General features: G+C 35.9%; 1 protein-coding gene across 4 annotated transcripts in view; it reads left to right on the top strand.

The window, feature by feature from the left end:
- Positions 1-15,314, top strand: part of LOC116174710 — a 141,181-nt gene that overhangs the window by 21,693 nt on the left and 104,174 nt on the right. For 3 of the 4 annotated variants that reach the window (XM_031492681.1, XM_031492699.1, XM_031492721.1), the window contains exon 1: positions 1,357-1,780. The exons of the other annotated variant lie outside the window; for it this stretch is intronic. In XM_031492681.1, coding sequence (XP_031348541.1) covers positions 1,736-1,780 — 45 coding nt within the window. In that variant the 5' untranslated portion in view covers positions 1,357-1,735. Of the gene's footprint in view, positions 1-1,356; positions 1,781-15,314 lie in introns of those variants that run through there. 4 annotated transcript variants of the gene reach the window in all.

The raw sequence follows: 15,314 nt of genomic DNA, 5'->3' as shown, positions 1-15,314 counted from the left end.
ACGCCACCAAAAACGGAAAAATCCTTCCAGTATAGAATTTCCAAATTTTGAACAAATTATTGAACGATTAACGGCCTATTTACACACCAGAAACTGATTTAACGTCAATATAACATTTCTAGCATGTAGTGCACGTCCAAATTAGCTGCAATCGACATCCGAAACATCACGCAGGGTTAAAACTATCAAATTCAAAATTTAACCATTATTTTGAAAATACTCCAAATTTAGGGCCTAAGGGTCAGATATAGAACTTTTTTAATGCCGCCATTGGCACCAGCGACCCTAAATAATTCAAAAACGACCCCTAGAATGCCGAAATTCGTCAATTTTTACAGGTTAAAAATCTTGAACACCCTTTTGAACAAAAGTGTTCAAATTTTGAACCCACACGAAAATTTCGGTCGGTGCTGCGGGTCAAAAGTTTTATTTGGACCTAATAAACATGTGTACCGAGTTTCATGCTTTTGTCACAAAGTGCAGCGTTTACCTCGATATTCAGTTGTACCGCCTACGCTATTAGTGGAAGCAAGATCTGTTTTGTGGGATAAAAGGTTGGACTCATTTAAATATAGGAATCTTACCCAGGGGTGCATGGAGAGAAGTTCTGAAAAACGATTTCGAGCGATTATTTGGCCGGTAAAAATCCGTTATGTCTGCAAGCACCTGCTGCTATCGATAAAATATCGGCCGATTTTCTACCGAATTTTCAGAAGAGTTCAATTTTCAGAAAAGTTTTAAGTCGTGCTATCATATCACCTATAATATAATTGTACTACTTACTAGAATTGTACTACTTACTAGAATTGTACTATTTACTAGTGATATTACACCTGAAAATAAACTAATTCGTATATCATCAGATGAGAAAAAAATCTTCTTTTGATTGGTGTCATTACAAACCCTCTAACTCTAAGTTAACATGGGGAGCAACGATCTACAAAAAAACGTTTTTCCCATGTTAATTGCCTATGTTCGGTTTAAAATATTTACCGGTATATTTACAAACGTAACGTAAATGCTGAGAGACACCTACACAGATTTTGCTTTTACTTTCAAATGTAATTTAATCTAAAGGAATGTGCACTAGATCTATAATAGATCATTTTTTTGTTTTTCTGCTCGGGAAAATAAAACCACAGATGTGAGATGAGTATATTCACATCTGTGATAAAAGCATTGAGCAAAGATCATTTCACTCAGCGATACAACTTTTCCTTGTATTTATTAAACGCATTGGCAGATGTCGCCGCATTGTTTGTAAAAATGAAATTTAGTGATTTGGTTCCTGTAATGGTGGCCGCACTAATTCATTCGTACGCCACCGCAACGCCACTGCACTATTATCATCAAAGCAGCTGTTGCACATGATTTTTGTGCAACTCCCAAAGAGGACTGCTTTTACTTTGTTTAGTTATGAATCATTCCGCGCGTGTACAGTGAATTTCGATAATGATATCTCAAATAATGCAAACGTTCATAAACAAATACTTAGCAGTGTATGTGTTTAATCAGTTAAAAAGATGTAATTAAAAAAATAAGGTTAACTGTATTCTCGTTAGTGTTGGTTGTCGATTTTAATGTAATCATCCTGACCTCGTTGCTATTGCTATAGGTAGTGAATTATTATTTTTACCTAAACCAACTACATCAGGATAGAATGATTCCCGTGGAAAACTTTTAATTAGCAGTGCAGAGGACTGACCCTCACTTGGGTCAATGCGGAAGTCTCGGGATGAGCAGAGGTTATTATAATTCTGGAGCACCATTTCTATACTCGGTAAGTAAGTAGTTTAGTTTATAAATCCATCCGCTTTGATAATGCGGAGCTGAACTGAAACCTTTATTATGCATCTAGTGCAATTGCAATGGATTGTAACAAGACATGTTGAAAAAGGCTGGCCTTTTAAATTGATTGTTACCTACTATAGTTATTGTGCTTTTAGATTGAAATTTAATCTAAATCGAGTGATTATTCATCCGGCTCTAATGCGGATTGCTAAGGGAATTGCCAAGTGATTAAAAACCTCTCACGTATGTTCTAAAAAGATATGCGGTTGGAATATAAAACTCCCCAAATGTTTGTATCAATTTCACTTATTATACCTATTTGTATTAATTGGATTGATTTAAACTCGGATTTAAGTTGACAATCCAATTACGTAGGTATACCTACCTGTATCTCGGGACTCAAACCCTTTGGGCATGTTTTTCAAGGTAAAAGGAGGAAAGAGGACTTCTCCGGTGAATATTAGACGAGTAATTCAAATTCGATTCCTGTATCGCTGTGACTGTATGAATAATCCCGAATAATCCTAAAGATGTGAATAGGTATTGACATATTTCCAAGAAGGAATGCAGAAATTTAACAAATTCAAAATGAAATGCAAACCAAAGTAAATACTTAGATACTAAATTATGTTAAAAATACGTACCCCTATAGCAGATTCTCTAGACAAGCCTCTGATGCAAGGTTAAATTCGAGGTTAAATTGTTTACCATTGGTTACCAGGTTTAACGTTAAAGCGAGGTGTCTAATATTGGATCTCCTACGACCTAGCTAGGAGTAATCCTTAATTCAATGTTTTAATAATAATAATAATAATATTTAATTGCCCAACAGAACAAAAATTATTCCAATTATAGGACAATATTATGTAATACTACAGACGGCACATCAAAATAACATGAATAAATGTTTTGTCATAACAGGCAACTTATCCTAATAAAATAGCTCGTAAAATAGGTTGCGTAATCTAGATGATCGTAACATGTCGATGTCAAGTTGAAATGCACAAATGACGCCGATGCCTATCGCCCCCATTACTTCCAATGTATTTCTGACTATCTTGATAGAAAACAATCTCGGCGTCTCGATTATTTTGCCTCTCAATGTGCACCGGGCTGTCCGGGGCGAAGCAAAACAGAACTCTGATCATTTTTTTTGGTCAAAAATGGATGAAATTCGCTTCTTAAGCATTGCCGAGAGCATTGCGATAATGCATTTGGATCTTTATCCAAAACAATCGAGGAAAAATGTATACAGGTAGAAAATAAATTGTGGAGGACTAAATTTCCCACAAACAAAACTGGGAATTCCCGCATATTATGGTGGCTAAGAGCTCGACTAAGAGTATCGATTTGGGGGGGGGGGGGGGGCAGACAGTTTTTTTTATACCTTTTCTCGATTTAACACACCATCTCGCTTTGTCCCGTTTTTCCGATTTCCAATGTTATGAGTCTGAATGTTGTGTCCATTATAGGTTCATTGACACTGAGGGAAGGTTGTGACTTTTGAAAAAATTCACAAAAATTTCTAATTAATTCGAATTCGTGTCGGATGGAAGATTTGTTTGTTTTAGACCCCTTAGAATGCCTGAGCTCTGGGACTACAGCTACTCACAACTCCCCCCTTTTTATAGGTACAGGACGAGGTACAGGATATTTATTTATTCATGTTCATGCTCGTGTTCATGTTAGCGTGCAAAGCACTTACAATTGTCATAAAAGGATATCTGAACCGAGGTCTGAACTAGGAAGATATTGCCTAGGTATGACCAAGTCGAGGACCAAGGATTTCCTGTTCCTACCTCAACATTGTTTACTGGAATCGAATTGAGGTTAGGTATATTTACGAGCAATGAGTGAGTGTGTTCGACATTTCCTTGTCGAAGTTCTTAATACCCTCGTCAATACCTCTTATAGTTTGTCAACGGTTTAAACCTAAATATACGAGTAAATATACTTAAAGTAAGTAAAATTCGAGGTAAAATGAATTAATTATTTAGTCCTCAACTAATCTCCCCCGTAGGATCACACCGAGGTGCTCTACCGCTTTTTTATTTCTGCTTTAGGGGTTTCGAGAGGGGTTTATTTAAATCTGCTATATACGATAATGCAGCAATTAATGACTATGTACATCCATAATTATAAACATCAACCTAGCTTGTAGCTCGCACTATTTGAACTTCCTGTATGCATTTATACAGGGTGCCCATTATGTATGGAATATAATATAATCAGTTGTTTTTATTTCAGAAAACAAATGAATAACAAACAAAAATTAATTTTTTTAAATAGCAATGCATAGCACACTTTTATCAGGCCCGAGATCAGGCCCATTCGATAGAAATTGTTTTTCTCTTTTCAATGACGTACCTAACATGTTAGCACCCGTGTAGAAGAAATTAATTTTTATTTCAAGCTTTTTGTGAAAGGTTATGCCCTCGGTTATGCCACTGCCTTGCAGTGAATGGTGAGCACTCGGGTGAGCATTTTGCTCGGCATTTTGAACATTCATTGCGATGAAAACCATTTTCCTGCTAATTTTTTTTTATAAACAAACCTCGAAATAAACGTTTAATGAAAATAATAGAACAGGAACAAATTACATACAGGGTGACAATTTGAAAACTTACCACCCTCCATATCTTAGTAAATAAACGAGATATTTAAAAAAATCAAAATCCGTTTCGGTAATTCGGAGGGGGAATCACAATGACATAGTTGGCGACGCACCCCCTCCAACCCCCTGCGCCCCAGCCACCCCAACTTTTAAATCTTAAATAGTGACCCCCCATGTGTGATATGTCGTTGGAAAGCTCTGAAAAAATGCTTTCCAACAATACCAAATAGCATTACATATAGGTTAGTAATTATCGTGCAAATCAAAAAATAAAGTAATATGATACATTTGAAATCTGTCGTATTTAAAACGCAACCGGCGAACATAGACGAACTAAGACAGAGAATAATTCAAGAATGTCGAAATATTGCAAAACCAACATAGGAAAGGTTCGACAAGAGTTTGAGAATAGATTATAACTGGCGATCAAAAATGAGTTGCTGTCGAGTCGGCTTTGGAAGTTCAAGTTAAATACGATTTTCCATGTTTATTTTTTGATTTGCACGATAATGACTAACCTAAATGTAATGCTATTTGGTATGGTTGGAAAGCATTTTTTCAGAGCTTTCCAACGACGTATCACACATGGGGGGTCACTATTTAAGATTTAAAAGTGGGGCGCAGGGGGTGTGAGGGGGTGCGTCGCCAACTATGTCATTGTGATTCCCCCTCCGAATTACCGAAACGGATTTTGATTTTTTTAAATATCTCGTTTATTTACTAAGATATGGGGGGTGGTAAGTTTTCAAATTGTCACCCTGTATAACAACGGGGTTTTAAAACAGTAAATTTCGTCAAAAGAATTACAAAAAAAGGTAAGGTTCCTAAAATACATTCGGCATTGCCTTTTTGGATTTCTAGACTGATTCGCTGGTAAATGAACTGGGTTGAGCGGGACTCCAATTGTTTGCCGGATTTTTACCAATTGCTGCTGTCATGATTTTAGCTTCATTTCCCCAGGGACCCATGGTTTCTACAGCGAATCCATTGAAAATAAATGTGGGTTCTTCTAAGGCAGGTAATTTCGTTTTGTCTTCAAGGTGTAATAAGAAACTTACACGTTCATTTGTTTTATTTTCATGTAGGATATCTGAATTAATGATATTGATCTAATTATAATAAATTTTTTTGAAACATTTTCTTGAATAAGGGTACTAACATGTTATATCATTGAAAAGAGAAAAAAAATTCTATCAAACGAGCATAACGTGCATACAAAAATGCAATTGTTTTTTGTTACTCATTTGTTTTCTGAAATAAAAACAACTGAATGCTGCCGAATTATGGCAAATAAACTGTTAAACAACTTTTATATAGACAAATTTTGTATACATCCGATATTTACCGAGATATATACTATATTCCATATATAATGGGCACCCTGTATTATATTTCGGTCTCACTGACCATTCAAAACGATTCGCTAAAAATTTTAATGTGAACGATTATCTGACTTTCGGTTTAGAAGTAGTAACCATTTACACACCAGGGATTCTCAGTCAGAGATCGGTTATGAAAAAAAATCGATATGACGAAACGGTACCTAATAGCCAATCTTATTATAATGCGTTACGCTTAACTGCTTTACGCGTTATGCTCCGACACCTAAGAAACAAGTTCAACAATAACGCCTCCAGGTTAAGTAACTACAGTTTATTTATTGATTTATTAACGCATAGAATTTTTGTATGGGTAATTTCTAATTTGGCATTTGCAAGATGAGATTTACATCGTACTGTGAAATTGCTGAGTAATAGGTATTTAATAATCGTGAATAATCCACATATACAAAAATGTCTTCAATTTCTCATTACCCATGTCATTCATTATGCGGTACTAAATAAAGACTGCCTATTTAAATGTCTATTTCTGCCAATGGATCTGTGAAGTAATGAAGTTACAAATTAGCACATCAATATCGAAAATTACAAAATTTCTGAATAGTTTTATTTGCAGAACAAGGACAAACCGAAATGGATACGAAAAAACTCGCGAAAAAATTTGTACTCGTAGAAGATAAATTGTAGAGGACTAAATTTTCGACAAAAACAATATGCCTATTTTCAACTGTTTTTGAATAACCTTCGATAAAAAATAATTTTTTTTCACAAATGATCATGATTTTTGTAAGAAAGCTTAATAAGACTCGACCAGTGTAAGTGTGATAAAGTCAACCTACTTTTGCTGCATTTTTCTTACGTTGGCAATCACAATCGAAAGTCCAATATAAGCTGATTTGAACCAACGGCACATCGCACAAGTTCATAATATCCATATGCAACCCCTTGTACCTGTACCACGAACGTATAAATTAAGATCGACTGCTAATGCTGAATTAACAAATGACACCTACATGGGGACCGCCATGATGTGCACTCACATGGCGCGAAATTCATTAACCTCACGTTTTCTAAATAAATTACTGTGACACATGTCATTTTCCAAGGTTGCAATAGTCTCAAAACTTGAGCACTAGGAAAATTCCCCTAGAAAATAACTAAAACGTGCACATCATGGCGGCGCCCATGCTAGGGCCATTTCTACCTCTATGCAACTGTTTGATCAGCAGTCCATTTTAATTTATAAGTTCGTGACCTGTACAGCCCCAACTATTACAAAATAGGAGACATGGAGATTTTGACTTAAATGCGGTTGTTTTGCAGAGACGCGTTTTGTTCCACATTTGCCATTTCCTTCAATGTACAAAATTATGTACTTTATGTTTAAATCCAATTTCAGTATCCGTTATACTCTGCAGCGCATGTGGCCATTAATCCAGTAATTCATTCATAAAAAAAGAGATCGGAATTATAACAGGAAGTTTTATAACTTCCGTGCGGCTTTTCAATTTAATTAAATGTCCAGATCGATTAACTTGTTAAATAAAACTATTTTTATTACTATCTTCCGATAAGATTATCCGCCTATAAATAAGGTGTTAAACTATATAGCTTATAGCGTGCTTCGAATTAGTACTTATATAAACTAAATGCTAATGAACATAATCGCTTTTTTCCTTATTGCATTCGCACGTTAAAACATCCATTCTATATTTAGAATTTTGCTTTGGTTTGGCTGCTGTGGCTGAACTGATCCCGAGACTGATCCTGATTATATATTGTTAAATGTGTGTAAAAAGAATGACCAAATCTAATTAGTAAATTTCGAGGTAAATTAAAAAAAAACTGTGACAACGATATCTATTGTGATATAAGTGGCAAATCCGAGGGTAAACCGCAGTGGAAATAAAATTGACATTTTGTTAATTAAATGCATTCGTCACAAGGTAATCACTCCACAAAATCAAAGATCATGGAATTCGTTGTTATAGATAAATTTATTACTGAGTTCGAAGTCGTTTTTTTAGCAATGAAGGTATGCGACAATAACGCATAACAAATAGTAGCGAGTCCCACAATTGATTCGAATAAATAAAAGTCGAGGTAAAGGTCATTACTTGCGAAGAATACTATACTTTTTCTACGAATATTAACAAATCCAAATTATAATATAGTCATAATAGTAATAATAGTATAATAACCGAGATAATAGCATAAGTAGAGCCTCGAATTCGAGCTCGAATTAGGTATACCTTATGTGCAGCTCTCCCAAGAGCTTTCCATTTAAGGTCGGTATTGGTGTAGACAAGACAGAATGATTTGTAGTAGGTTGGTACTACTGACATTCTGTCAAAAACACTAGACATTGCACTATATTATACCCATATATATAAGAGAAGTATATGGATAAACGAGTGGACACGCCTATCGCCAACGTTAGTGGATGGAAATATACTTCTGTCATTAGTTGGGAACTAGGCGCTAATGCGCTTGCCTGTTATTATGTAGTGTTATTTACCAAGCATTTACTCCAGTTTGACATAACGGATTGAGGTTAAATTGTTTGTTTTGTTTATGAGTTATTGAACTTTTGTTTAATTTTAATAGTAAAGAAGCTTTTCGTAGTTATATAAATCAGTATACGTAAGTGATACACAATAATTGTAAAGGAATACCTAATGTTTGGCAATTTTAGTGTGTTCATTACTTAGAAATAAAGAAATGCAGGTACTTGTGGGAAAGTGGATTCTTCGGTTTCATGGCACAAGTAAGTTACAATGCAATTATCTGCAATCAATTCATTTATGCCATACCTACTTGTTATTAGATTCCCAAGTGAAAAAAGCAACAAGAATCGGTGACTGCAAGCATGTGAACTATCGGAATTCGATGATGTAAAAACAAGGTTGTGTTCTCGTCATTTTAACCGCTATGACTGCATTGATTTGGATGCACGCAAACATGATGGGGGCGAAGTTATATGGGGGTCACTTAACACCTAAAAGATTTCCAACTCGACAATGTTAATTTTATTTTAAAATCAGTAAATGTCTTTAATTTAATTGTGTTTCTTTGAACATTGGTAATGTATCACTTTATATTATAGCTGATGCGAACTTATCCAATTTCAAGTTATATTCAAGATATAATCCCTATAGGTATAGGTATATTATTTCAATTGCAATTTAAGTTTCTAAATCGTTACAAAGTTTGCCTTCGAAGTTGAAGGGTGTAACCGTAAACAAACTCCGCTGAGGAAGCTCGAAAGTTCTCCTTGAAAATGCTACAGTTTCCAAGCAGAACGATACGGAGTACCTTGAACCAGAACGCACTGGGTGGCACGTGAGCGCTGATTTGAGTTGGCAGTGAAATCATTCAAGTAGGCCATTGACTGCAGGTCCCGAATCCTTGTGTGCCGAAAACAATGTTGAGGGCACAAAAAAGGGAAGATTCAAATTGTCGTCGCTGATCGGTGAAGATGCTAGTAGGGGAATCGAAGCGATATAGTCAACAGGTAAGAAACGCTTCGGCGGCGATTGGTCTTGGGAGGGTGGGCCTCGGCCAGCTAGTATACTTATCTAAAGACATCACAGGATCAGACAATAGTGATAGGAGTCGGCAGGTGGAATGGGGCCAATGTGGTGAATATGAACCTGCATGAAGCGAATAGAAGTCTGGGTGAAGTTTCCGAATGGTGCGTGGTTGTGTTTACATATGGTAATTGCACACAATAATGGTTTAATAAAATTTTAACCCTATTTTCGAGTTATAGGTTATGAAATTTGAAATTGGCGCTACTTAAAAGTAGGCGGAGAGAAGTAAATATTTACTTGGGGAGTTTGCGCATAAATACAGAGTTCAGGACTAAGGAATAGGGCAGCTCTCTTTTATGGCGAACAATTTGCACATTGCAATCATAGGCGGTTATCCATATACTTCTCTTATATATATGATTATACCACAGCCGTCTATACTTACAAGCCATGCTGAGAAGTTTGGCAACGTTGTCCGAAAGTCAATCGGAGGGCCTATAAAAATGTCAATGGAGTCTTTTGGCTTTTGAAAAATGGCATTTTCCTCTTTTCTGTGTTTCGCCTTGGTGCAGGTTTTAATACCGAAGAAAAATACTAAGGCAGCTTACTATTGTACATATATTTTATTCATTTACAAAAATGGATAATAACATTTTTATTTGACTTTAATAATAATAATAGAGATTTATTGCCCAACAGAACAGACATTCCAATTACAGGACAATACATAATAGTTAACGCGCAATTATTTAGTGTAATAAGAAAAAAAAGAAAAAGAAAGAAACACAACAAAAAACTCAAAATCTTAACTAAACAACAACAAAATAATTAAATTCATATTCAAAAAAAAAAACAAAATTAAATTGTCGACAAACTGCAAGTTACATTCTATGCATAAAAAATAAAGAGAGCAGGTGTAACGTGACATTTTCACTGTGACATGTAACTTCAAAGCACGGCGGATATTTGAGATAAAGTATCATGGTGAATGTCGCACAAACTGGAAATGTTATTAAAACTGTGACACATCTGCTGGATAGGTGCCCTCTTCAGTAAACTGGTGCGCGCCTTCTCACAGTAAAATGTGTCTACGTGACGAGTGTGGTACTTCGGAACCAGAAATTTTAATGAAGAAAGCAATCCTATGAAGTCCACTTCATTATGCAATAACTTGTATAGCAGCCGTAGTCCCATGATGGTTCTTCGATCTTCCAAGGTTTGAAACTGGAAACGCTCCGTTAATAACCTATTGTCACATCCTTGTGGAGGATAGACCCCATCGTACCTGAATGACATAAATTTCAGGAATCTTCTTTGTACCGACTCAATCTCAATTTTTAAATATTTATAAATCGGGTTCCAAATGACAGAAGCGTATTCAAGTTTGGAGCGAACATAAGTGACGTAGAGTAATTTTGATACATCAACTGTACTACTAAAAGGCTTAGTGTTACGAATTATAAAACCAAGCATTCTCATGGATTCACGTCTAATGTTAGAGATGTGGTCATTAAAGTTTAAGTGGTGATCAAACGTAATACCCTCGGTAATGCCTAAGTCAACCGTACTAGTATGTCGTCTCAGTGTAACATCGCCACATGTGTAGTTGTATGTAATGGGTAGCCTCTTCCTCGTAAATGTAATAACTTTACATTTAGATGAGTTTAAGCGCAGACAATTAGTATTGCACCACTCTTGTATAATGTTCAGTTGAGTTTGCAAAAATTCGCAGTCTTCCATGTTACTAATACGTGAGAAAATTTTTAGGTCGTCGGCAAATAGTAGATAGTGACAGTTTATATAATTTGATAAATCGTTAATAAAAAGTATAAAAAGTAGAGGTCCAAGGTTAGAACCTTGCGGCACACCTGATGTAGCGATAAACGTTTTTGACCGAGAATTCCCGACCTCCACATACTGGACTCTATCACCTAAATAAGAACGGAAAAAGTACAACAGATTGATATGTAAACCAGTCACTTAACTTGTTCAGGATTAGGGATTGTTTAATCGTGTCGAATGCGTTCGCAAAGTCTGTATATATAACATCCGTTTGTCCTTGCCTATCCATCACTTCCGAGGTGTACTGAGCAAAGCAAGCGAGATTTGTTGTCGTGGAGCGACCCTCCATAAAACCATGTTGGTGCTGCGAAATGAGGTGCTTCACTTGGGGCTGAATACGTGCATATATTACCATTTCAAAGATTTTCGCAAAGTTGGAAAGTATGCTAACGGGTCGATAGTTTGTTATTTGGTTTGAGTCCCCAGTTTTCAAAACCGGACACACTCGAGCTTTTTTCCACATCTGAGGAAATGTATTAGTTTCTAAAGCAAGATTAAATATATGTAATAATGGTAAAGTCAACACTCCCCTACAGTCCTTAACCAAGTACGCTGGGATCTGATCCGGACCAGCAGTCGGTTTATTCTTGAGACTTTAAAATTCGGAACGCTGTAAACTGCATCATAATGTGTTTTCCATCGAAATCTCCGAAATTGGTGAACTTCTGTCGAAAGAGGTCGAGGTGAAGCATACGCTTGGGCATTTTATTTCGGCAAAAGGGGATCAAGTCGCTGTGTATCAGCAAGGTTTTATCAACGACTTTCAGGTACGATTCGGAATGGCAGACTGTAAGCTGGTCGCTACTCCAGTGGGTCTAGGTACGAAGCTTTTAAAGAGCGAAGCCCCGTAGACTTCAAATTCCCGTACCGTGAACTTGTGGGAATAAGTCAGAACTCGAGTCAGAAGGTTCCTTCAGAAAATCGACTTGACATGTCTGTGCTAGAATACCTGAAATATAAACTAATAAAATAATTGTATTCTTTCAAGATAATACCTACCGTCGAGCCTACCGTTTTCTGCTTCTGCTTAATGAGGTGATACCCAGCATCTTCGCTTTCTACATTTTTTTGTTTTCCATTAGAAGGTTGCCACTGTTCGGCACTACAAATGCTGCTGTCGCTTCAGTTTCGCTATCAATTTCCATGGAGACTAACTTGTACTTGGAGCTTTTTCAGCGAAACCGGGCGGTCACATAGTGTCGAGCATAGTGTGTAGGTCATATATTTGAACTTGTACATAATAATAATAATAATAATAATAATAATAATAATATTGCCTTTATTTAAAAAAAAAACCAAGAAAGATAACAACAAATAAAGTTAGTACAAGGCGAAGTTCAGATTAGCGTAAAATAATGCCATCTGTTCTTACACTTAACCTTGCTATTTGAATTCCGATCGGCGAAAAAGACGAAAAATTACATTAAAAAAGAATTACATAAGAAAAGAAGAAAAAAAAAGAGATAAACACAAATTGCACCAATTTAGGTGTACCACAATCTTACCGGTATAAATATGCGAAAATTTAGAAATGGGGAAATGGAGCACTTACTTAAACTGTATTTGTTTGTACCTCGGTTTGTACCCTAAGCAGATCTTTATGAATAATGGATTTGAAGGTTTTTAGGGAAAGCGATTTAAGGTTCATGGGTAGTTCATCATACACATGTGCAATATAATAGGTGTAAGATTTTTTGAACTCTTGTGTTGTATGAATCGGAGGCGTTAACAATCCCTTGAACCTCAAATTAAGATTGTGCACGTCTGTTCGAAAATTAATTTTCTCGTACAAGTAAGCCGGTGTTTTATTTATTATGATACTGTGGAATAAGGCTGTGGCATGCAAGAGGCGACGATTTTTCATATTCAACCATCCGAGCTCAACCAATTTATGACTAATACGTTCTCGCCTTCTTATTAAACACATACATGTATTTGAACAAATACAAGTACTTGTAAAGTGTCTCGTAATGAGTAACCTACGTTAGAGGTTAAGAAACAAATCGATATATTTCGTTTAGCAACTTACCTGAATAATAATTTCTGTTGATTCAATACGGAGTACCGCAAATTGTCGCTATCTCACTCTGTTACAATAGGTTAATAGGATTATTATATTACACCCAAAATACGCCTGAAATCTGCAAAGTTGAATTCGGAAGTCGGCCCTACCTGCAGGGTTGCCATAATTCTCAGCACGGCTTATAGGTAAATATAGATAGTTGTGATCGAGGTTGTGATTATACTATAGTTAAATGGACTAGTTTATTGAAACAGTTATAAAGTCCTCATATTTGCCGTATGTGGTATAAATAGGTACTGTCAGAGAGGAGGATTCCATGGCCAGAGTCATTAATATGCGAGCGACTTCCAGAATAGGACCGTGTCAATGCTGAACGAAAAGTCAACGTTTCGCCGACTTTTGTAAGAAGTTTCATAAAGACAAGAAATAAAATATCCAAATAAAATAAAATGAATATAAAAACTCTTAGCAACGAGCCAACGGGAGCAACACGAACTACTCCACTACACTGAACACTGAAGAGTAGATGGTTAAACCTGGCTATTTAAACCTATTCCGTCAGGATAAATTGGCGGCAGTGACACATCATCCAATAGGATGAATCGTTCAACATTGACACGCTCTTATCCCGGAAGTCGCTCGCATATAAAAAAGTACTATTAACAGATTTGAAAGAATATAATTCATTAGACTTGATGAAGTTTATATCAAAGTTATACGTTACTTGCGCGATAAATGTTGCCATCAGGAGGTTCTTTAAGAAATAACTAATTTGATTAGATGTTCACGTTTTGGTCTTCTTTGGGGGTATAGTGTTCTGATTTACATTTTAAGATCGGAATTAACTTAGATTAATCACATTTTGTATATTCAATGTACTTTCTAGCATTGAATGGCGAGGCCATAATGTGAAAGACTTCTATTTTTCCGCGAAGTTGTAGAAGTAAGTGAGTAGGACGTTTTCAGATAACGAATTCTTACCTTTTGAATGTTTCCACTCCATTAAATGCTTATATACAGCTTCATATTTCTGATTGAACTTCTCAGGCAACAGATTCAAACATACATACTTCTTTGACAGTTTATGAAATATTTGGCGGTGTACCATTCCAAGATAATTTTCACTATTGCTGTCGCATTTTCAAATTTTAAATTCGAAAATTGCTTCGGTAGTACAGTGATCTGTATTCCCATTCTCAATGTAACGACCAAATTTTAAGTTTAACCTTAATTTATTATAATTTAATAACATAATATATTTAATTTTGTATTAATTTTTAATTATTAAATATAGTTATTGTCGAGGTTATTGTGCATTTTTCCTTCTTATTTAATTTAACTGGGCAAGTTTAGTATTTGAATTACAAGGGTATCTCCTCGGGTATCTCCTAGTAGATAAATGACTAGAATTTGAATACTAATGTCTTATTTGCTGGCAAAGTTAAAGCTTAATGCTCGGCTTAATGTATCCATTATTTGATATTAGTAGAAAAACTTTATTTCTGCGCGTTTAAGTTATATCAATACATAGTTGACTAGTGTGGTTCTCGAGTGATTCGTGTAGGCGTGGAGAGCTATTGAACATGTCTTACATTGATCTTGTAAACAACCTCCTTCGGTGTGGCGCAGTGGCGTAGAAGTTCGACGGCGGTACTAAGGATCCCCAATTCGAGTCCGGGTTCGGGCATGGATATGTATAAGTGTATAGTGGGTAATTGGGTTTGTGTTGGCCACTAAAAAATAAACACCAAAAATAAATAAATAAAAATGTTTATTCAAAGCTGTGCACAGGGTGTCATTAATAAAAGTGGCCATATCTATGGAACCGTTAATTGAACAGCTTGGGGAAAAGATTTTGTCAACAACAGAGGCCAAGAGACATCCCTGGAAATTCTTTTCAAGTTTCTAGGTTTGCCGCAAGATGGCGTACGATTCATGGTTAAGTAGAGAGAGTAAAGTTTTTTTTTCTAAAATAATATACCCAACAAACATGCATAAAAAATATCGTGATCAACAATACTTGACCGGAAAGATCAATTGTTAAGGTACATGTTGCCAATATCTACTGCCACTTTTGACATTTCTGAACGCGGCCTGGATTGAGGTGAATTTTTCATCTGTGGCAGAGATGAGAATTATCTTAGACCAGTTTCGAGCATTCTGCCGGCTAC

The sequence above is a fragment of the Photinus pyralis genome, unplaced genomic scaffold (assembly GCF_008802855.1).
Source record: "Photinus pyralis isolate 1611_PpyrPB1 unplaced genomic scaffold, Ppyr1.3 Ppyr1.4_LG1, whole genome shotgun sequence".
Taxonomy (NCBI): Eukaryota; Metazoa; Arthropoda; class Insecta; order Coleoptera; family Lampyridae; genus Photinus; species Photinus pyralis.
This window is presented reverse-complemented; position numbering and strand designations above follow the sequence as displayed.